The sequence below is a fragment of the Corythoichthys intestinalis genome, chromosome 19 (genome assembly GCF_030265065.1).
Source record: "Corythoichthys intestinalis isolate RoL2023-P3 chromosome 19, ASM3026506v1, whole genome shotgun sequence".
NCBI lineage: Eukaryota > Metazoa > Chordata > Actinopteri > Syngnathiformes > Syngnathidae > Corythoichthys > Corythoichthys intestinalis.
Genome location: NC_080413.1, coordinates 18,251,997 through 18,273,097, shown reverse-complemented (window position 1 = coordinate 18,273,097; position 21,101 = coordinate 18,251,997). Strand labels below are relative to the sequence as shown.

Genomic DNA, 21,101 nt, shown 5'->3' with positions numbered 1-21,101 from the left:
TCAACAAGGTGCTGGAAGCATTCCTCAGAGAGTTTGGTTCATATTGACATGATGGCATCACACGGTGCAGATTTGTCGGCTGCACATCCATGATGCGAATCTCCCGTTCCACCACATCCCAAAGATGCTCTATTGGATTGAGATCTGGTGACTGTGGAGGCCGTTTGAGTACAGTGAACTCATTGTCATGTTCAAGAAACCAGTCTGAGATGATTCCAGCTTCATGACATGGTGCATTATCCTGCTGAAAGTAGCCATCAGAAGTTGGGTACATTGTGGTCATAAAGGGACGGACATGGTCAGCAACAATACTCAGGTAGGCTGTGGCGTTCCAATGATGCTCAATTGGTACCAAGGGGTCCAAAGAGTGCCAAGAAAAATTTCCCCACACCATTACACCACCACCACCAGCCTGAACCGTTGATACAAGGCAGGATGGATCCATGGTTTCATGTTGTTGACGCCAAATTCTGACCGTACCATCCGAATTTCGCAGCAGAAATCGTGACTCATTAGAACAGGCAACGTTTTTCCAATCTGACCGTACCATCCGAATTTCGCAGCAGAAATCGAGACTCATTAGAACAGGCAACGTTTTTCCAATCTTCTACTGTCCAATTTCGATGAGCTTGTGCAAATTGTAACCTCAGTTTCCTGTTCTTAGCTGAAAGGGGTGGCACCCGGCTTGGTCTTCTGCTGCTGTAGCCCATCTGCCTCAAAGTTCGACGTACTGTGCGTTCAGAAATGCTCTTCTGCCTACCTTGGTTGTAACGGGTGGTTATTTGAGTCACTGTTGCCTTTCTATCAGCTCGAACCAGTCTGGCCATTCTCCTCTGACCTAAGGCATCAACAAGGCATTTCTGCCCACAGAACCGCCGCTCACTGGATATTTTTTCTTTTTCAGACCATTCTCTGTAAACCCTAGAGATGGTTGCGCGTGACAATCCCAGTAGATCAGCAATTTATGAAATACTCAGACCAGGCCTTCTGGCACCAACAACCATGCCACGTTCAAAGTCACTCAAATCACCTTTCTTCCCCATACTGATGCTCGGTTTGAACTGTAGGAGATTGTCTTAAACCATGTCTACATGCCTAAATGCACTGAGTTGCCGCCATGTGATTGACTGATTAGAAATTAAGTGTTAACGAGCAGTTGGACAGGTGTACCTAATAAAGTGGCCGATGAGTGTATATGATATACAAAAGGTGCTAAAAATACATTTTAAAAAATCAGACCTTTTGAGCAGTTACTCACAATGTTCCTCATTGCTTGAGTATTCTTTTAAACTAATATTTGTTTACTTGTTGTACTTGAGTAATTTTTGGGATGACTACTTGTACTGTTTTTTGAGTAATAGCATTTAGAATTAACGCTACTCTTACTTGGCTAATATTTGTTGCTACTCTACCCACCTCTGAAAAAGGTCATGAGTTTATTAAATACAAATTTCCTCATTGGGAACATTTTAAGTTCCAAAGACAGCGCCGATTCGCGTCAGAAAATCACGTTTACAACACGAGTATCACTCATTAGGTCTCGTACGAAGTCATTTTGTTAGATCTTAAAATCGCTTTCGAGCTCAAAATGACGCGCACAGTTTGTTCATTATCATTATTACATTTATTCATTATCTTCCAAATTTGCTCTTTTCCACTCAAATGATTGCGCACGTTCGAGACGTACAGATTTTGTGTGGGTGGGAGGTCTTTCGTCATATTATGGAAATATAGAATATTAGGGAAACATATAGTAAATATATGCAATGCAAACCTTGAAAATTATTTGTAGGCCGAATGTACCATAATTAGTAAGGGTATGTTAAAACCATTAACCAGCAACATAGAACACGTGACGTTTCGAAATCTGTTATCAAACCTTTAACGTTCAATAAATTATTCGCGTATGCCACTTTATTAAGTGACGCTATTCATTCTTGCTGTTAATACGAGGGTTTTGTGTTTTATTGAGTTTAGAGTGTGTTACAGTATTTGTGTCGAAAGTGTTCTTGGACGTACGTCAGACGTTTCTGGACGGAGGCCTAGTCGACTGAGCATGCGCACAAGCCACCTCGTTTTCCAGTTCAAAAAGAATGGTAGATGAACAACGCCGCGTTGTCGTAGTTTAGCTAAAGTGACCAAGAACGCCGCTGCAAGTCTGATAAAAGAGTTAATGGAAGCTCCTGGTAAGATTCCAGACCTCATTTTATTCGCATAACTACTCAGATGTAAGTATATGTGTATAAAAAAAATAGCGGGCGGTACCGCGCTAGGAAGCACGGGGCTAGCTAATCTAAAGAAGCCGCGGGATACGGCTATTTCCTGGAATAGCAGGCAAATGGCGCATTGCAACACGTTGCGGGTTTGTAGACACGAGAAGGTCACCGACATTTTAGGCGTCCCAATCAATATTAAAGTCTAAAGTAATGTAATGAAAATCTATAATGTAGAGTAAAATATTCTTGTATCCCCCAAAACATTTATAAAATATTAACTTTCGTCCACGTTAGCCGTAGTGCTTTTCCAGGAAATAGACTTAAGCGGAGGCCTATCATCGGGTTGAACTTTGTATCGCTGCCTTCCCATTTGTAACCACGGTAGAGCAATAAAATTATTTGTCGACATAATGCGCGTATTATTATTAGTAATATATTTAAACCAATTAATATAGCTAAAAGTTGCTAGTCATTCGTAGCTAGTTTAGGCCTAGCGTTTTACATACTTATTTTAACATGGAACCTGAAAACCAGCCTGCTGAAAATTTCCGTGGTTGATAAGATACATTGATTGGCCTCAACATACCTAGATCAACTGGTAGTGCAAGTGAAATTAAAAGTCAACATGATACAGGCAGTTCTTTTTGTAAAGTTATGTAAAACTATCCGCTGGACAAATGACAATGGAACCATTGAGTACTTGTAAAACTGGTTAAAGAGCTTCTGCAATACAACGTTGGCTCAGTTTCAGAGACTTGCACTTTTTAAAACATATCTACAGAAATTAAGCTCCCAGTAAGGACGGGCTATACTGTTGTTTTGCGGTGGGGTTTGCCGTTTGGAACACCAACTTTTTTTCCTGGCAAATACCCAAGTGCGACATAGTCAATGACAAAACGACGGTACTGTAGCACGTAGTTCCTTCACCCCTGTCTTTTTTTTTTTTTTTTTTTTTTTTTTTTGCATTATAATGAATTTGTGAATTAAAACTATTTGTGCAAATGTTTTGAGAAAATACATGAAGTGAGCTTTGTAGTGAAAAATTCACCATCTTATCCATTTTAGCTGGCCTTCAACTACCAGAAAACCCCACAACTGGAATGCTGGACTCAGAGCCCCATGCCATGGCAAGTAACGGGGAACCGTACCCGCCACCTCCACCGCCACCTCCACCACCTCCTCCTCCTCCTAACCAAACCGCAGACTGGACCATGGACCAATCTGCCCCAGAGCCTAGCATAAATTCTGCTAACGGGGCAGGGGACCACCCTAACACACCGTTGCCACCTCCACCACCTCCTCCTCCAGAGCTGGGATCTGTTGAGAAAGGTGTAGATCAATTTCAGATGGCCAACGCACCACTGTACCCAGATGAGCAGCCGCCGCCACCACCGCCACTTCCACCCCAGCCCCCAGAACAGCCACCTGAACAAAAAGCTGAGACCCTGGAGGCTCAGCCAAACACACAGGAGGTAACCAGTCAAGGTAAGATATCCGTTCAAACAAAAGACTATTACATTTGTTTAAGAATGTCAAATTAGATAAGTTAGGAATCACCACCTCATAGCTTCTTATTATTCTTATTCAAGATGGCACGGCGGTGTCGCAAGTTGCTGACGATGGCATGGAGCTCGAGGAAGCCCCCAAAGATGCAGCTCAAGAGGCCAATGCCCAGGAAGCCCCTGCTCAGGAAGCCGCCGATCAACAGGCCGCTCAAGAAGCTGCTGCTCAACAGGCCGCTGCTCAACAAGTCTTTGTTCATACAGAGCCAGAGCTCCCAAGTGAGTTTGAAAAACTCTTGAAAGGCTGTGAAGAAACTCCGGAAGACTTCAATGCCTGGGTTTATCTGCTGCAGTATGTGGAGCAAGAGGTAAAGGAAATGAATCGCTCAATCAATAATCATGGATGCATTAGAAACCGACCCATTCCAACCATCTTGTTCCTTCAGAATATTCTCGAAGCGGTAAGGAAGTCGTTTGACATTTTCCTCCTGCGCTATCCGTACTGCTACGGCTACTGGAAGAAGTACGCCGACATCGAGAAACGACACGGCAACATACACGTGGCGGAGGAGGTGTACCGGCGAGGCTTACAGGCCATTCCGCTCAGCGTGGACCTCTGGCTGCATTACATGACCTACATTAAGGAGAACTCTGACACCAACGACCCAGAGACTGAAGGACGCATTCGAGCGTGAGTAGCGAACACTTCATCTAGTCTTTACAGAGGTCCTTAGTTGATGAAAAAAAAAAAAAAAGTACACAGCACTCGCAGATAGGTGTGTTATCCAGCATTGGCTGGCAGTATGAAGGAAATACCTCTTTTACTACCATTTTTGTCAAGCCCTTTAATCCTGAGGGGAAAAAAAGTCAATTTAATATTGTGTTTCCTCGTCAGGGCGTATGAACATGCTGTTCTGGCAGCCGGTACAGACTTCCGCTCTGACCGTCTTTGGGAATCGTTCATCATCTGGGAGACGGAGCAGGACAAGCTTGCAAATGTCACCGCAATCTATGACCGCGTCCTGGGCATCCCGACACAGTTATACTCCCAGCACTTCCAAAAGTAAGGAAAACACCCCATATACAGTTGGTGTAAATAAGGCTACGTTCATACTACAGGTCTTAATACACGAATCTGAATTTTTCGTGTTTTTACGACTCCAGTGAGGCATTAACTTGACGGTCTGAACGTGACAAGTCGCATAGAACTGGACCATTTCAAATCCGATCTGGGTCACTTTCGTATGTGGTTCAAATCCGATCTGGGCCACATTTTTCCAGACTGTCGCGGCGATCTGTACTGTCCAGTCTCTCAAATTGGAATTCATGCAGCAATTACGTCATCAAAAAGTGAGAGAGACGCTACAGTAGCGGTGCAGCTGTGCGTCATTAGCGCCTAGCTTGCCTTGAACACAGTTTGACAACAGTCATAAAAAAAAAATAAAAATGGGTTGAGGAGAAGCATGAGAATGATCGGTTTTCTGTCTGCTCCATATAAGCAATATTTCAACAATGCTTACACGGCCAAGAGTTGGGGCTACCTGCACGTATATGCGTGTGACATGCACGGACAGTGCGTGCATGCTATCGATCCATATAATTTGAATATAAGCCTAAACTGGGATTATTTATGTCAGTTTTTTGTGTCCTCTTTTTAAAAAGCAAAATATATCCCTGGAATGACGGATGACAGCCAGCATGTGTGGTCATTTGTTTTGATGCTTCTGCGCATGCGGGTCGTCTTGCTCAGCGCGTGTTGGACTGCGAATTAGTGCGGATGTGTAATACATGAATGGTCTGAATGGACAAAGGCAGTCTGAATGGGCACGCCAAAAAAACATGACAAAAAATCGGATTTGTGCATTAAGACCTGTAGTATGAACCTAGCCTAAATGTCTTCAAACTAGGGCTGTGTGAAATATTTTTTTCCTCAAATTAATTCATGAAATTGATTTATTCCCAGGCCTACTTTATACATACGTTTGAGTTAATGACGTAGCCCCATTTTATCATTTTTTTCCCTCCTAGACTGCATTTTGGTACAAAATCCCAATTTATCCATGCAGGTTTAAAGATCACGTGCAGAGCAACCACCCTAAACACTTCCTGTCTGAGGAGGAGTTTGTCCAGCTGAGGCTAGAGCTCTCCAAAGCCAACCTGGCCACCATGGTGGGAGAGGACGCAGAAAAGCCCGCCCCCAAGGAGGACCTGCCACCCGGCACAGAGGACCTCGCCGACCCAGCCAAGGTACGAATCCGGTCCGCCACGCCTCTAGGGAAGCGTTTGTAAAGCACGACAAAAAGACATTCTGGCGTTAGATGGAGGATGCCTGTTGTCCATCATGAAGTGGATTAAGAGAAGAGTTTGAAGAGTTGTCTTTATGTCGGCAGCAAAGCCAAAGACAGCCAAGGGGGGCTTCACGCTGGCATCCTGTCAGGGACGCTCGCCCTTAAACTAAATGGAACAACTGAGGCCCCTTGACCCGCAGCACCTCCACCTAGAGGTTGATATGCAGGGTGCATATATACGCCCCCCCTCTGCAGGCCTCTTGTCTCTGGTGATGTAAATCTATGGCTGCGGGACCTTCACCGGCAGCTATTACATCAAGTGGAGCAGGTGATTGGCGTCAAGCCTGCTAACACTTTGTGCTATGTCTGTGTTTTCACATAGAGGGTGACGGAGATCGAGAACATGCGCCACAAAGTGATCGAGGCTCGACAAGAAGTGTTCAACCACAACGAGCACGAAGTCAGCAAGCGATGGGCTTTTGAGGAAGGGGTAAGGATTTGAATTTCAATTAAACCTTTTTTCGGTCTGACCTTTAGTATTTCTTCCCCTTTTTTTAAGCTTGTTTCTATTTCTATGTAACTAACAATCCCTTTGGTCTTCTTTATCTTTTAGATCAAGAGACCATACTTCCACGTTAAAGCCTTGGAGAAGACCCAGCTGAACAACTGGCGGGAATACCTGGACTTTGAGATGGAGAACGGCACCCCGGAGCGCGTGGTTGTTCTCTTTGAACGCTGCCTCATCGCTTGTGCTCTCTATGAAGAGTTCTGGATCAAGGTATCAAGACGTTTTCCTTCCCTTCCCTCCGCTTCTACTCTCGCCGCTTCCCTGCATTCCCCAAAGCCCCACACCATCGATGACAATCACATGGAGTAAAACGAGAAAACCGACAAAAACACGACGAATCGTCCCGCACTCTCTTTGCGTGTAACGTTGATATGTGACTGTATCTGTTGTATTAGGGGATGGCCAGCTTGCCACACAAGATTTGACTGCAGCATTTGCCAACTGCATCTTCTTCGTCTCCCACTACCTTACAGAATCTTATCTAATTGGTTCCATGAAGGTGCTGATGGGTTTACACAGAAAAATTTTAAGAACGATCTTGTCAATGTCGGCTTTCACCACGGTCCTGGGAACCTGGAAATGTAAATGTCCTGTCTTTTTCTTTGCCTTTCTTTCTCTCTCCTCTTTCCTGTCCTCTCCTCGCTCTCCTTCCCACTTTCTCTTCTTTTCACGCTTAAAAAGTATGCCAAATACCTGGAGGGCTACAGCACCGAGGGCGTACGGCATGTCTACAGGAAGGCGTGTACGGTCCACCTGCCCAGAAAGCCGGCCATCCACCTGCTGTGGGCCGCCTTTGAGGAGCAGCAGGGTGAGTGGTGCAAGATGAGTGAACATCACATGCACTTGTTTTTTACCGTGTTTCTGCTGCATCAACCAAACTGCTTCAATTTCGCATCCTACATCCTGTGCAGGTGAATCTTAAAACACTCGTGTCGTGAGTGCCGTACTATATTGAAACCCATTCAGTTTTCTTTACCTTGAGGTGGCAAATTGATCCAACTTTGTTTCAGATGTTACTAATGCATGTTTAGGTGAACATAAAAAGAGAATTCTGGTAAAATATATATGCAGACCAACTGCAAGAATTTTTTCCTGCAACACACCTGGTTGGGAATAACTGATTGCCACTATAATATGTTGTAGTATTAATATACTGTTTTCTTGCTTTTGTCCCCAGCCAACGTAGAGGAAGCCAGCAACATTTTGAAGAACCTGGAGGTGGTGGTGCCCTGCTTGGCGATGGTGCGTCTGCGACGGGTCAGCTTGGAGCGTCGGCGCGGCAATCTGGATTTGGCAGAGTCACTACTAAAAGATGCGTTGGAGACATCCAAGACTGCAAATGAAACTTCGTTTTATGCCGTTAAGCTGGCGCGGCAATTTGTCAAAGTGCAGAAAAGCCTGAGTAAGGCCAGGAAAGTGCTGCTGGATGCCATTGAGAAAGACCAGGTAAAGACCAGATGAAGTCCCGTGGCCTAATGAATGCTATTCACAAAGACTGGTAGTTTGAAATTAATGCAAAAAATTGACGTAGACACACTAATGCTCTGCTTTTTTCCTAACCAGACAAGTCCAAGACTTTACCTCAACCTGCTGGACCTGGAGTACAACAGCGATGTGACTCAGAACCAGGCCGAGATCCTGGCCTGTTTTGACAAGGCTCTCGGAAGCCCCATGGAAATTGAGTCACGACTCATCTTCGCCCAGCGCAAAGTGGAATTTCTTGAGGACTTTGGAAGCGACATCCACACGTGAGTTTGTCACAAAGATGGTGTGAAGTTGTGTGTTCTGAAGTTAAATCCAGCCTTGCTTTGTTTCAGTCTGGTGGCTGCCTACGAGGAACACCAGAACATGCTGAAGGAAGTAGACGCATTAAAGACTAAGGCGGAGAACGGCTATGACAGCTCTCAGGAACCCGATGCTAAGCGGCAGCGCATGGACGATGGCACGATGGTGGCCGCCGCCGGGGCGGACATGCAAGCCAACAGTGCGTACAATTACAACAGCTGGTACCAGGTGGGTTTTTCCATATAGTTTTGTATTCTCATATTTCTTAGTATATGGCGGAAAACATTCAGGTGACTTAAAGTTCCGCTCTGAAACCCCCAATTTCGCCAAATTTCAAAATTGTCCGATATGCATGCGTGATACATCATTGGAAAGTGTAAAACTCCATTTTCTGGGGGAAGAAATTGAACTGTAGGGCATTTAAAAAAAAAATATATTTTTTTTTTAAACAGTAAAACCCTAACTGGAGGCGAGAGCAGAATTAGACACCACAATTTTAACGAGATATTATCGCGTACCTACCTTGTTTCGATCCAAAAACTCCACGTAGCATGTATCACCACGGGTCAAGACACAGCTGTGAATGGCCACAGCCAGATTTAAAAAAAAAATTTTATGGGTGAAACATGGTGATATATCAAGGGTCGTGATGCAGAAATCGCAGACAACAAGGAGTGGTTGAGATTTTCTTTTTCATAAAGTTACCCTTTTAAACGTTTTTCAATTTTTCGTTGTTTGGATCGATTATTTATCATCTAACATATTGGGGAAAATGTGGTCGTAACAAAAAAATACAATTAAGCGATAGTTATGAGGTAGACATCCGTGACATTTTTACATACTCCAAATTTTTGTGACGTAATTTGTTTAAATTATGCGAGTGAATAATTTTTTTCAAGTAGTTTTCTTTTTTTAAACTAAATATTAGACATCAATTAATGATTCTAAGCTAATAATGACTGTTTGAATAATAAATATAATTCTTTTTATGGCTGGGTTAAATAAAAAGCGGTTGCGCGATGTCTGTAAACAGGGGTTTTCAGGGTAAAACGGAGAAATTAAAAATAGTTCGGGGGCTTCATGCGCCATGAATCTTTTATGGCAGCATATAGACGTATTGTTCTATCAGACACAACAATTCTTGAGGCTTAAAATACAGCAGTTTTCTTTTAAAGAGGGATGCAAGAGCAGAAACTTGCTTTTTCAGTCTTGTCTGTTTTCTGCCATATCCATTTTTTAAAATATGTGCCTTTGCCTTAAAGGTTTGAATAAACCCTTCTTTTTCCATCTACTTTTTAGCAACAGTATGGTGCCTGGAGCCAAAATTCATGGGGCCAGTACAACCAATATGCCCAGTACAACCAGTACTATCCTCCTCCTCCGACATGATGGATGCGACAGTGATTTCGGTCTCTCATTGGAGAATGTCTAGCTTTTCAAAGACAACCAGCGCCGCAGTTCCCAAACATTTTTTTTCATGGTTTCAGTCAAGCTAATTATTTCAAATACATAGATCTTTGGACATATAAGAGTATACACATGATGCATGTCGTTTGTTAAGACAAGCTCTGCTACAGCCTGTTCTCTAGACAGGAAGGCTTAGTTTTTCCCCAATTTTGCTTGTGGGCATCTTTGAATTTGAATAATTTTTAACGTGTTTCATTAAACACCAAATGAAGATTTCCTGTTTTACCTTTTTTTCTCCTTGATTTGATTTCATAATAAACAGATTGATATACTGATGTGTCCCTGCTCCATTTTCGTTCATTGTCATTCATGTTTAACAATTCGGATACATGAAGACGGTCGGACATCCAATGAATCATGTTCGTTTCAAATGTGAAGCTGTTCAGTGAGGCGCATGGCCCAGAACAAATGCAAATAGTTTATGTAGCAAATTACCAATTGACAAATGGTACCCAGTGTAAGGTAAGATGTTAGGTGATGTTTTAGAAGCAAGACAAAAATTAACTATTGAACGTCTTCAAAACATCTGTATGTTACTGGGGGGTGGACAAAGCCCCTCGTGGAGCAATAACGCAGCCACATTCCACATTCAATATGGCGGCACAATATGGGCGTGGCTACGCCTGTCTTCCACGCGGCTGCGTAAAACTAGCACATGCGCAGTGTCATCCTCTCGAACAGTCTTTTCTATGCTGAGTGTCCGACGACTAGCATCCAAACGAGGTAAGGCCTGAAGTAACCGACTGTTTAAAGTGCGTTTTATCATGTTTTCGGCAGATATTTCATGCGTCAAATGAGCACTAAACACCCATGAACGCGTTAGTTGAATGCCGAAACACACTGGCGACATTTTAAGTGTTGGACTACTTTTTCTTCCCATCTGCGTGCCGCATGTTTCGAGTTAGCTTAGCATTAGCGTCAGGACGACTTGTCGCATTTGGCTCGAAAATATATTTTTGTCTGCTTTGTTCTTCGCTTATCTGTAAAGAAAAAGAGTGTTTTCATTTCATTGAACAAAATTGAGAATCCTTGGTGTCAAGTTAACAGTTTGTGGTATAAAGCCTCCCTCAAAATACGACGTCCAGGGACATGATTTATTTCCTGGTGTTATACTTAGTGTTATTGTAGGCAGTTTTTAGTTGGGCAATAACCACTCGTCTCCAATTAGTAATTATTTTGTTTGCTGTTTAACTTTATCAGGCTTCCTTGCGTCGAAAAGTTGGATGTAGCGCTTTTATTTACATTCTTTACATTGAGCTAATATGTAAAGGAGCGATTTTTTTTCTTTTCCAGTTATAGGTAGTTTACTTTTTTGTATAGTTTTCAGCTCTTTTGCATGCCATAACTGACGATTTATTAATAGCTTGGTAAAAAATCAAGTTTTCCCTGTTTAGCATCAACATGCAGCTCTTCCTGCGTGCCCAGAACACTCACACTCTTGAGGTGACAGGAGAGGAGACTGTGGGCCAGATTAAGGTAAAACTAGTGACTAATAACAACGCAAGCCAAGCTGTTGAATCTCCAGACTACACATAAGATCCCGTGCTGCATTTTCATGCATTAGGCTCATGTCCAGACTCTGGAGGGTCTCCTTGTGGAGGATCAGGTGGTCCTGCTTGCAGGTTGCCCACTTGAAGATGATGCCTCTCTTGCATCATGCGGCGTCTCTGAGCTCTGCACCTTGGAGATCGCTGGCAGGCTTCTGGGAGGTTAGTGTATTTATTGTATGATATTGTGACACATTTCCGATAACATCCTAATTACAAGACACAAAGGCTTAAAAATATATTGTAGTTTTGAGATGCACTTGTATAATCTTGAAATCTGAGCTACTGTATAAATGATAAACATCAACAGGCGGGGGTTCACTGTACAGTACATCACAAGTTGAGGTGTGTTGTGACTTACTTTCCCTTCTCCCATCCAGGTAAGGTCCACGGCTCTCTGGCTCGTGCTGGCAAAGTGAGAGGCCAGACCCCCAAGGTAGGCTTGGTTCAACTATTTATCCAGCACTTAAATGTGGTGTTTGGCTACCCAAGCACATTTCTGTTTTGAATTTAAGGGCAATGCATTTCAATTACTTTCAAGCCACCCTTTTGCTCGCCGAAATTGAACGACGCATTCAACACCCCCCGCTCTCCCAAATTAGTAGTTATCAAATATTTTAGTCAAGAAATAATGTTGAGAAGTTCTGGTTGAAAAAATTTTGGGCAATTATAAAATTAAAAATATTGTATAATTTTGGTATTTTAAAATTCATGTTTCATATTTTTATTTTGGCATTTAAAGGTAATTTTGAACCTAAATATCTTCACTGTTATTTAAATGTACTCCGACAAACCCCCTTCTTGATCTATCAAGATAAATTTTTTTTTTAGGGCTGTCAAAATTATCGTGTTAACGGGCGGTAATTAATTTTTTAAATTAATCATGCTAAAATATTTGACGCAATTAACGCACGTGCCCCTCTAAAACAGATTAAAATGACAGCAGTGTCATGTCCACTTGTTACTTGTGTTTTTTGTCTCCCTCTGCTGGCGCTTTGTTGTGACTGATTTTATGGGTTTAAGCACCATGAGAATTGTGTAATTATTGATATCAACAATGGCGAGCTACTAGTTTATTTTTTGATTGAAAATTTTACAAATTTTATTAAAACGAAAACACTAAGAGGGGTTTTAATAAATGTTAGCACAAGTTATAGAATTTTTTTTATCTTTTAAGAACTACAAGTCTTTCTATCCATGGATCGCTTTAACAGAATGTCAATGCCATCTTGTTGATTTGTTATAACAAACAAATACAGTATTTATGTACAGTATGTTGAATGTATATATCAGTCTTGTCTTATCTTTCCATTCCAACAATTTACAGAAAAATATGGCATATTTTATAGATGGTTTTAATTGCGATTAATCACGATTAATTTTTAAGCTGTGATTAACTTGATTAAAAATTTTAATCGTTTTACAGCCCTATTTTTTTTTGCTTTAATGGAGAACATTTTGGGTGGAATGTAGGTCCCCTTAAAATCCTTAATTTTTAAAGGCAAATTATAAAGTAAAGTCACCAGTTAAATAGTGTAGGGCAGCAGCTATCAATTTTAGTAGTCGATTAATCAATGAACTATTTAGTTCAAATAATCGAGTAATCGGATAAGGAACATAAAAAATTTAAATACCTGAGCTGAGCTTCAAACGCTATAAAAAAAAAGATCTATGTACAACAAAAGAACAATTGGCTAACTTACCTAACAAAAGTCCGCTAGCTTAAATGCTATAAAATGCGAACTTTTTTTTTTACGGTGCTCTTAACAAATGATTGAGACATATTCCCACAAAAAATGGCTAAATATACCTATAAACTAAAATACGAATGTATTAAAAAAAACTTTATTGCAAACAGAAACTTAGCTTAGGTTGGTCTTAACAGGGAGCAGCTGGATTCAGCCATGTGAAATGAGGCAGACTATAGGGCAGTGTATCCGCCCAAATCATTAAAGCTAAATGCAAACACTTTCAGAACAAACCATTGCAACACCACTTTAAACGAATATTCGAAGCAGCAAAATTCAATTCGAATCTTTTGTAATTGAATACTCGTTAATTGATTAATCGTTGCAGCACTAAAATAGTGTGCTCTAAAGCATTTATTTAAAATGACTAAAGTTGTGAAATGTATTACATTTAAATGATATAACTGAGCATGTTTACATGAAATTGTATCAAAATGTGTCAAGATATTGCCAGCTGGCTATGAGTGTATTTCTTAGGAAGAGTGACTGCTTTTACCTAGTGTTGTATTTGGTTTGATGGTTAACTGAAATGTCGTTGGTTTGCCAGGTGGACAAACAGGAGAAGAAGAAAAAGAAGACCGGCCGCGCCAAGCGTCGCATTCAGTACAACCGACGCTTTGTCAATGTGGTGCCCACCTTTGGCAAGAAGAAGGGACCCAATGCCAACTCCTAAGAAGAGTGCGCCTTGACCATACGGATCAGTTTGCCAGAGTTGTAATGTTTTCCTCTTGTTAATAAAAACATTTTACTCTGCATACAATGCTGGAGTTGTGTTAGTTGGATAAATCTTAAGGCCACCAGGTGTTTAACAGTGAATGCAATGTGGAAAAATAACAGCAGTTACCTATATTTTATACAAACGTTTATTTTTCACCAAAGTAGGGAATTACATTGACAGCACCAAAAGAAACAAAATGGTTACACATCGGGAATCCCCGGTTCAACAATAAACAGCACACAGAAATAAAGTGCTGAATCTTTTACGTAAACTTCCCAGTTCTTGTCCTTTTAGTCGATGGACACGAGCTCCACCTCAAAGATAAGCTTGGCATTGGGTGGAATTCTGAAAAGCAAGTTAAGGAACAAATTGACAGGATATCAAGCATTTTCATCATGATCTACAAGTAAGCATTCATGACTTCCTGACTAGAGGCGTGCGAAATTTCCGATTCTTAGATTATTCGCGATTCGGCCGTGGAAGATTCGAGAACGATTCACAAATATCCAAATTCCGATTATTGAATTATCCCAGGTAAAGCGGAAGTAAAACACAGCGCGCTCTTTGGGACGCAATGAGGAACGGACAGTAGATATGTTCAACTTATGCCGCTAGATAAAGAAACTATCATACCTGACTGCGGCCAACAGCCGCTACAAACATACGGCTACAGTAGATATTTATATGTGGAACTAGATGCAAAATGACAGACGGCGGTGTTAGAACATGTATTATTGATCAGAGATGCGAAATGACAAAGACTTTCCGGCGTAAGTAAACAGCCGCCATCTTAAAGCAGTAGACCTCTCTAGAAGACTGTTGTAATACTCCTAAATCGGCAGAATCTTGTCTTGAATCCATCTTTAAATGATGAAATAGTGTTAAAACTTTAAGTAGACAGAAGGGAAATTATGGAATAACGGGAGCAATTTTAACTAACAGTTGATTCACAACATTAATTTAATGTAGTTTAAAACTGCTGATACTGAATGGGGACTGGAGTTTTTATTTACTGTTATTTTTGTATATTTGTTTACTGTTATATGTTAACTTGATACTGAAATAGTTGTTTGGTTTAGCCTGAGAGGATTTTTGAACAATTTTGGAACTAATGTACAAAACATAACAAAAAAAAAAAAATCGAATAATAATCGAATCGAAGCCTCTGAATCGTAATCATAATCGAATCGTTAGGTGCCCAAAGATTCCCAGCTCTATTCCTGACAGCCATGTTTATGTGCGTCCAGTTATAGAAGACACATCTGCTCAATTACAGATTTTCTATCAACATAAAAAGGATACTTGGCATCAGGAAGGCCCTTCTTCCCGTACCCCCACTCAGATTCGATCTCCAGGCGTGCAGTCTCTCCTTTGCTCATTGTCAAAAGGCCCTCATCCCACTGCGGACAAATGAAAGGTTGTTGATGCCACAGAATAAAAAGAAGAGTAACACTGAACGTACCCCTCGGATGACTTTGCCCATGCCAACTTTAAAGCTCAGCGGCTTGGTTTGCTTTTTCTTTCTGGCCACTGCAGTGACAGACACCAAAAAGAAACAATGGAACTAAGTCAAAGCTCCAGGTCAATATACAAAACACTCATTTTGGCAACACCAAGTACCTGAGGGAATGTTGGTGTCAAAGACTGTCCCGTCCTCCAGTGTTCCTGTATACCAGCAGCTCACAGTGTCACCTTTTTTGGGGAAGTTTGTCTTGTCACCTTTCTTCAGCGTTGATTTAATAAACTTGGGCGGACCCTGAAGAGAAGCAACATAAAAAATTATTATAATTGCATTAAAAATGATACCAGAAACGCTTGAGTAACTTTTACCTCATCCACAACTTCTGCCTTGACCTCTTTGGGTTTCTCGTCGATTTTGACAGCTTTCACCTGCTTTGTCACTTCTTCCACCGGTTCCGTGCCTTTAAACCTCTACAAAAAAAAAAAAAAAAAAAAAAATACGCAGCGTAATCATGTAATCACTTTTTAAAAAATGTATAGTGTGCTAATGTTTTTACACGTTAAACTCAAGTAGTTACGTCATTATGACATCACTCACTTTGCTTACAAACAGCTGGTTGTAGGCAACAACGAGCTGCTCCTTTTTAGCCGTTTTGGCCACATTCTTGATGTTTCCCAGCAGTTTGTGCTCGTTGAGGAACTAAAACACATAAAGTGAATGCTATTTTTAAACAAAAAGAGTTATAAGGTAACACAATGTCGTCACTTTGTTTGCAAACATGGATATGTCTCCATCCATGTGTGGCTGCACATCACGCGAAGAAGTCTTACTCCCGTTAAAATGCAATCTTATTATGACAACAGCGGTTTCTAAATCCTCAAATGACCACGTACCGAGTGCGCCGCATTGTCCTGTAAGAACTTTATCAGGTCTTTCTTAGGTAAATCGTCACTTTTGAGCTGCTCTTCACTCCATTCTCGCACTGGCTCGTCCGCCATTTTGAGTGGAAAACATTCGAACTCTGACCTCAGTCAAGAATATTGAAAATGCACGGGAAAAAAATGCATATTGTTCACATAATTACATTAGGCTATTACTCACAATAACGCGAAATTTGTATCCCAAAGTGGCTTAAATGTTTTAAACTATTATTGTAATGAGTTAAACTTGTAGACAGGAAGCTAATAACAGGAAGAAACCGTGATGGCGCTCTCTAGCGGCAAATTGTGTGAAGGTTTTATTTATTTATTCTTTTATAAACTATGTCTTAAAATTTACTACATCTTTGACCTTTATGCAAAACAAGCAGAAAATTGGTTGAAAACTGAGAATCAATATCTATATATGGCAGAAAACACAGACAAGGCTGAAAAATCTGTTTCTGCTCTTGCAATCTAAAAGAAACTGCTGTATTATAAGCCAAAACAACTGTTGTGTTTGATAGAAAAATATGTTTATGTGCTGCCATAGCAGATTCATGGCGCATTAATCCCCAGAACCATTTTAAAATTGTTTTACCCTGGAAACCCCCGTTTACAGATGTCGCGCAACCGCTTTTGTTTCAACCCGGCTATAAAAAGAAGGTAAGTATATTTATTATTCAAAAAAGTCATTCATTTTTAGCTTAGAATCATTAATTGATGTAATATTTCGTTTAAAAAAAAAAAAAAATTCACTCGCATATTTAAACTTTTAAACAAATTATGTCACAATGAAAAAAATGGTGTCTGTAAATAAGTCACTGATATCTACCTCATAACTTAATTGTATTTTTTTTGTTACTGTTGCATTTCTCCGATATGTTAGATGATAATTAATCGATCCAAAGAAAGAAAAATTGGGGGAAAAAAGTTCAAAAGGGTAAATATATGAAAAAAAAATCTCGACCACTCCTTGATGTCTGCGATTTCTGTATCGTGACCCTTGTTATATTACCATGTTTCACCCATAAAATCCCAAAGAAATCCAGCTGTGACCATACACAGCTTTGTCTTGACACTCAGTGATTCATGCTACATGGAGTTCTTGGATCGAAACAAGTTAAGTACGCGATAATATCTTGTTAAAGTCATGGCGTCTGTAATTCTGCTCTCGCGTGCTCTCACCTCCAGACAGGGTTTTGCTGTTTAAAAAAAACTGTTTTAATTAAAAAAAATTTTTTTTTTTTAAATGCCTCCTGTTCAAAAAATTTCTTCCCCCAGAAAATTGAGATTTTAAGCTTTCCAATGATGTATCACACATGCATATCGGACAATTTTGAAATTTGGCCAAATTGGGGGTCTCAGAGCGGAACTTCAAGTCACCCGAGTGTTTTCCGATATATATATATATGTATATATATATATACAGTGCCTTGCAAAAGTATTCGGCACCCTTGAATCTTGCAACCTTTCGCCACATTTCAGGCTTCAAACATAAAGATATGAAATAAAAAAATTTTGTCAAGAATCAACAACAAGTGGGACACAATCGTGAAGTGGAACAACATTTATTGGATAATTTAAACTTTTTTAACAAATAAAAAACTGAAATAATATTGCACGCCCCACTTTTGTTTTTTATTTGTTAAAAAAGTTTAAATTATCCAATAAATTTTGTTCCACTTCACGATTGTGTCCCACTTGTTGTTGATTTTTGACAAAAAAATTAAAATTTTATATCTTTATGTTTGAAGCCTGAAATGTGGCGAAAGGTTGCAAGGTTCAAGGGGGCCGAATACTTTTGCAAGGCACTGTATATATATATATATATATATATATATATATATGGCGGAAAACACAGACAAGAGTGAAAAAGCAGTTTCTGCTCTTGCACCCCTCTTTAAAATAAACTGCTGTATTTTCAGCCAAAAGAACTGTTGTGTTTGATAGAACAATATGTCGATATGCTGCCAAAGCAGATTCATGGCGCACTAAGCCTCTGAACTATTTTTAATTTGTCCGTTTTACCCTGAAAACCCCCGTTTACAGACGTCGCGCAACCGCTTTTGTTTCAACCTAGCCATAAAAAGAAGGTAAGTAATTATATTTATTATTCAAAATGGATATTTTAAACTATTAAACGAATTACGTCACAATGAAAAATTTGGCGTCTGTAAAAAAGTCACAGATATCTACCTCATAACTATCGCTTAATTGTATTTTTTTGTTACTGTCGCATTTTCCCCGATATGTGAGATGATAAATAATTGATCCAAACCAAAAAAAAAAGAAAAAAAACGTTTAAAAGGGTAACTATATGAAAAAGAATATCTCTACCACTCCTTGTACTCTGCGATTTCTGCATCGCGACTATTGTTATATCACCATGTTTCACCCATAAAATCCGCCAAAAATCCTGCTGTGGCCACTCACAGCTGTGTCTTGACACCCGGTGATACATGTTAGATGGAGTTTATGGATTGAAACAAGGTCAGTCCGCGATAATATCTCGTTAAAATCGTGGCGTCTTTAATTCTGCTCTCGCGTGCTCTCGCCTCCAATTAGGGTTTTGCTGTTTAAAATGTGTTTTTTTTAAAAAAAATGTCTTCCTGTTCAAAATTGTTGTTCCCCCAGAATTGAGATTTTAAGCTTTCCAGTGATGTATCACACATGCATTTCGGACAATTTTGAAAGTTGGCCAAATTGAGGGTCTCAGAGCGGAACTTCAAGTCACCTGAGTGTTTTCCGCCATATATATATATATATATATTTTTTTTATTTATTTATTTGTATAATGAATGTAAGTATGTATGTGTGATATCAATGGGTGTATTAGTACTCACTTGATGATGTTTCAAAAGACAAAAATAATTAAAATTTCTATATTTCGTCAGTAATACAGTACATGGTTGTTGTTTCTGCGTAAAAATAATGAAAATTTTAATATTTCGTCTGTAATACAGTACACGGGTGTTGTTTCTCCTAACGCAGTTTCATATTAAACCCACACGGTGGCAATATACACACACAATATGACAATATAACGAGGGGTTTCAATATAAGAACAACATACTTTGGCAGGAAAATTGAAAATTGATTCCAAACAAAAGCGAATCGTACAAACAGTGACAACAGACGCTTATGAAGTCAAACATGTAAGTGGGCGTTTATTTGCTGTAAAATGTTGCTGAAGGCAAATTTCACACCCAGGATGCAAACACGTTTTGAAATTTTAATGTGAACTGAAAACTAATATAACATCCTCCATATTTTGGACGTGCTTAAATTCCTGCGGCGTTTTTGATAGGTGTTCCAGATTTCCCTGGCCTCAGTGTTTTGTGATCAAGTTTGAAACTTTAAAAATGAGCATTTGCCATGAACCTAAAGAAACTTGAAAAAAAAAAAAACAGCCCCTGAAACGGCTTTTTATGTGATAAAAATAAATTCTACTAATAATGATAACAATAAAAACAAGTTTTACACATGATTTAGGCAACTGCATTACATTTACTGTAACAAAGCATACATGAGAACCTGATTTTCATTCAAAATTGTATTTTAATGTAACAAACATTAACAAAATAAGTACAAATGACTTACATTACGCACAGTGCACATGAACTATACTGCATAACGTATTTAAGACAAGCATTTCTGGACCTCAATGCAGTAAAACATTGTTTAAAACCTTTTTGTGTTCAATCTCTATCTTTGTTTTACCACAAGAACTTCATGTAATGCGTAATTTATGATACAAATTAGACAATTAAAAAAAAAGTTCAATTTTTTTACTACGTTTAAGGATCACATAAAGAATTTTCTGTTCATTATTTCTGGGGTCAGGCAATATAGGATTAAAATGATGTTCTGAACCTTCCCATCAGAGAAAATAAAGTCTCCAACTCTTTCCTTTTTCTTGACCAATTTTCCGTTGCATTGCCCTTTTTTAATCACATTAATTCAACAAGCTTGTTTTTTTTTTGTCCCATAAAATGTGCATTTTAACCAATCAGAGCTAGCTATCCATGCTGATCACATGTACAGTTGTGGTCAAAAGTTTACATACACTTGTGAAGAACATAATGTCATGGCTCTCTTGAGTTTCCAGTTATTTCTACAGCTCTGATTTTTCTCTGATAGAGTGATTGGAACAGATACTTCTTTGTCACAAAAAACATTCATGAAGTTTGGTTCTTTTATGACTTTATTATGGGTGAACAGAAAAAAGTGATCAAATCTGCTGGGTCAAAAATATATGGCAGCAAAACAGCCCCACAGCGTAATACTACCACCACCGTGCTTGACGGTAGGCATGGTGTACTTGGGGTTAAAGGCCTCACCTTTTCTCCTCCAAACATATTGTTGGGCATTGTGGCCAAACAGCTTGATTTTTGTTTCGTCTGACCACAGAACTTTCCTCCAGAAGGTCTTATCTTTGTTCATGTGATCAGCAGCAAACTTCAGTCGAGCCTTAAGGTGCCGCTTTTGGAGCAAGGGCTTCCTTCTTGAACAGCAGCCTCTCAGTCCATCGAGATGCAAAACACGCTTGACTGTGGACACTGACACCTGTGTTCCAGCAGCTTCTAATTCTTGGCAGATCTGCTTTTTGGTGATTCTCGGTTGAATCTTCACCCTCCTGACCAATTTTCTCTCAGCTTGCGTTTTCTTCCTGATCGTGGCAGTGACAAAACAGTGCCATGCACTTTATACTTACAAACAATTGTTTGCACTGTTGCTCTTGGGACCTGCAGCTGCTTTGAAATGGCTCCAAGTAACTTTCCTGACTTGTTCAAGTCAATGATTCGCTTTTTCAGATCCATGTATGTATATTTTTGACCCAGCAGATTTGATCACTTTTTCTGTTAACCCATAATAAAGTC

The 21,101-nt window shown here is 39.9% G+C and overlaps 3 protein-coding genes across 3 annotated transcripts; 2 read left to right on the top strand and 1 right to left on the bottom strand.

Moving 5' to 3' along the window:
- The first annotated feature begins 2,044 nt into the window (after positions 1-2,044).
- prpf39 (PRP39 pre-mRNA processing factor 39 homolog (yeast)) lies at positions 2,045-10,098 on the top strand. The gene is made up of 13 exons (XM_057822922.1): positions 2,045-2,186; positions 3,282-3,701; positions 3,806-4,086; positions 4,165-4,409; positions 4,614-4,781; positions 5,785-5,965; positions 6,389-6,496; positions 6,620-6,784; positions 7,256-7,382; positions 7,752-8,020; positions 8,138-8,322; positions 8,392-8,587; positions 9,659-10,098. The coding sequence occupies exons 1-13, from the start codon at positions 2,174-2,176 to the stop codon at positions 9,746-9,748; spliced, it is 2,448 nt and encodes an 815-aa protein (XP_057678905.1). The 5' UTR covers positions 2,045-2,173; the 3' UTR covers positions 9,749-10,098.
- Positions 10,099-10,466: 368 nt separating this feature from the next.
- Positions 10,467-13,881, top strand: faua (FAU ubiquitin like and ribosomal protein S30 fusion a). The gene is made up of 5 exons (XM_057822072.1): positions 10,467-10,549; positions 11,221-11,302; positions 11,391-11,535; positions 11,754-11,809; positions 13,669-13,881. The coding sequence occupies exons 1-5, from the start codon at positions 10,482-10,484 to the stop codon at positions 13,792-13,794; spliced, it is 477 nt and encodes a 158-aa protein (XP_057678055.1). The 5' UTR covers positions 10,467-10,481; the 3' UTR covers positions 13,795-13,881.
- A 91-nt stretch (positions 13,882-13,972) lies between these two features.
- On the bottom strand, positions 13,973-16,416 carry fkbp3 (FKBP prolyl isomerase 3). Its single transcript, XM_057822071.1, has 7 exons — positions 16,195-16,416; positions 15,899-16,000; positions 15,670-15,771; positions 15,460-15,595; positions 15,302-15,369; positions 15,142-15,239; positions 13,973-14,184 (listed from the first exon to the last, which is right to left on the bottom strand). The coding sequence occupies exons 1-7, from the start codon at positions 16,297-16,299 to the stop codon at positions 14,130-14,132; spliced, it is 666 nt and encodes a 221-aa protein (XP_057678054.1). The 5' UTR covers positions 16,300-16,416; the 3' UTR covers positions 13,973-14,129.
- Positions 16,417-21,101: the final 4,685 nt, after the last annotated feature.

Bases quoted from the DNA above. Each gene is read 5' to 3' on its own strand.
- fkbp3 (XM_057822071.1), bottom strand. From the start codon at position 16,299: ATGGCGGACGAGCCAGTGCGAGAATGGAGTGAAGAGCAGCTCAAAAGT. The intron at 16,001-16,194 runs GTACGTGGTCAT...TATGTGTTTTAG, and splicing joins AGGACAATGCGGCGCACTCG to TTCCTCAACGAGCACAAACT. The intron at 15,772-15,898 runs GTGAGTGATGTC...TTTTTTTTGTAG, and splicing joins ACCAGCTGTTTGTAAGCAAA to AGGTTTAAAGGCACGGAACC.
- faua (XM_057822072.1), top strand. From the start codon at position 10,482: ATGCGCAGTGTCATCCTCTCGAACAGTCTTTTCTATGCTGAGTGTCCG. The intron at 10,550-11,220 runs GTAAGGCCTGAA...TTCCCTGTTTAG, and splicing joins ACGACTAGCATCCAAACGAG to CATCAACATGCAGCTCTTCC. The intron at 11,536-11,753 runs GTTAGTGTATTT...TCTCCCATCCAG, and splicing joins CGCTGGCAGGCTTCTGGGAG to GTAAGGTCCACGGCTCTCTG.
- prpf39 (XM_057822922.1), top strand. The intron at 3,702-3,805 runs GTAAGATATCCG...TTCTTATTCAAG, and splicing joins ACAGGAGGTAACCAGTCAAG to ATGGCACGGCGGTGTCGCAA. The intron at 6,497-6,619 runs GTAAGGATTTGA...TTTATCTTTTAG, and splicing joins GATGGGCTTTTGAGGAAGGG to ATCAAGAGACCATACTTCCA.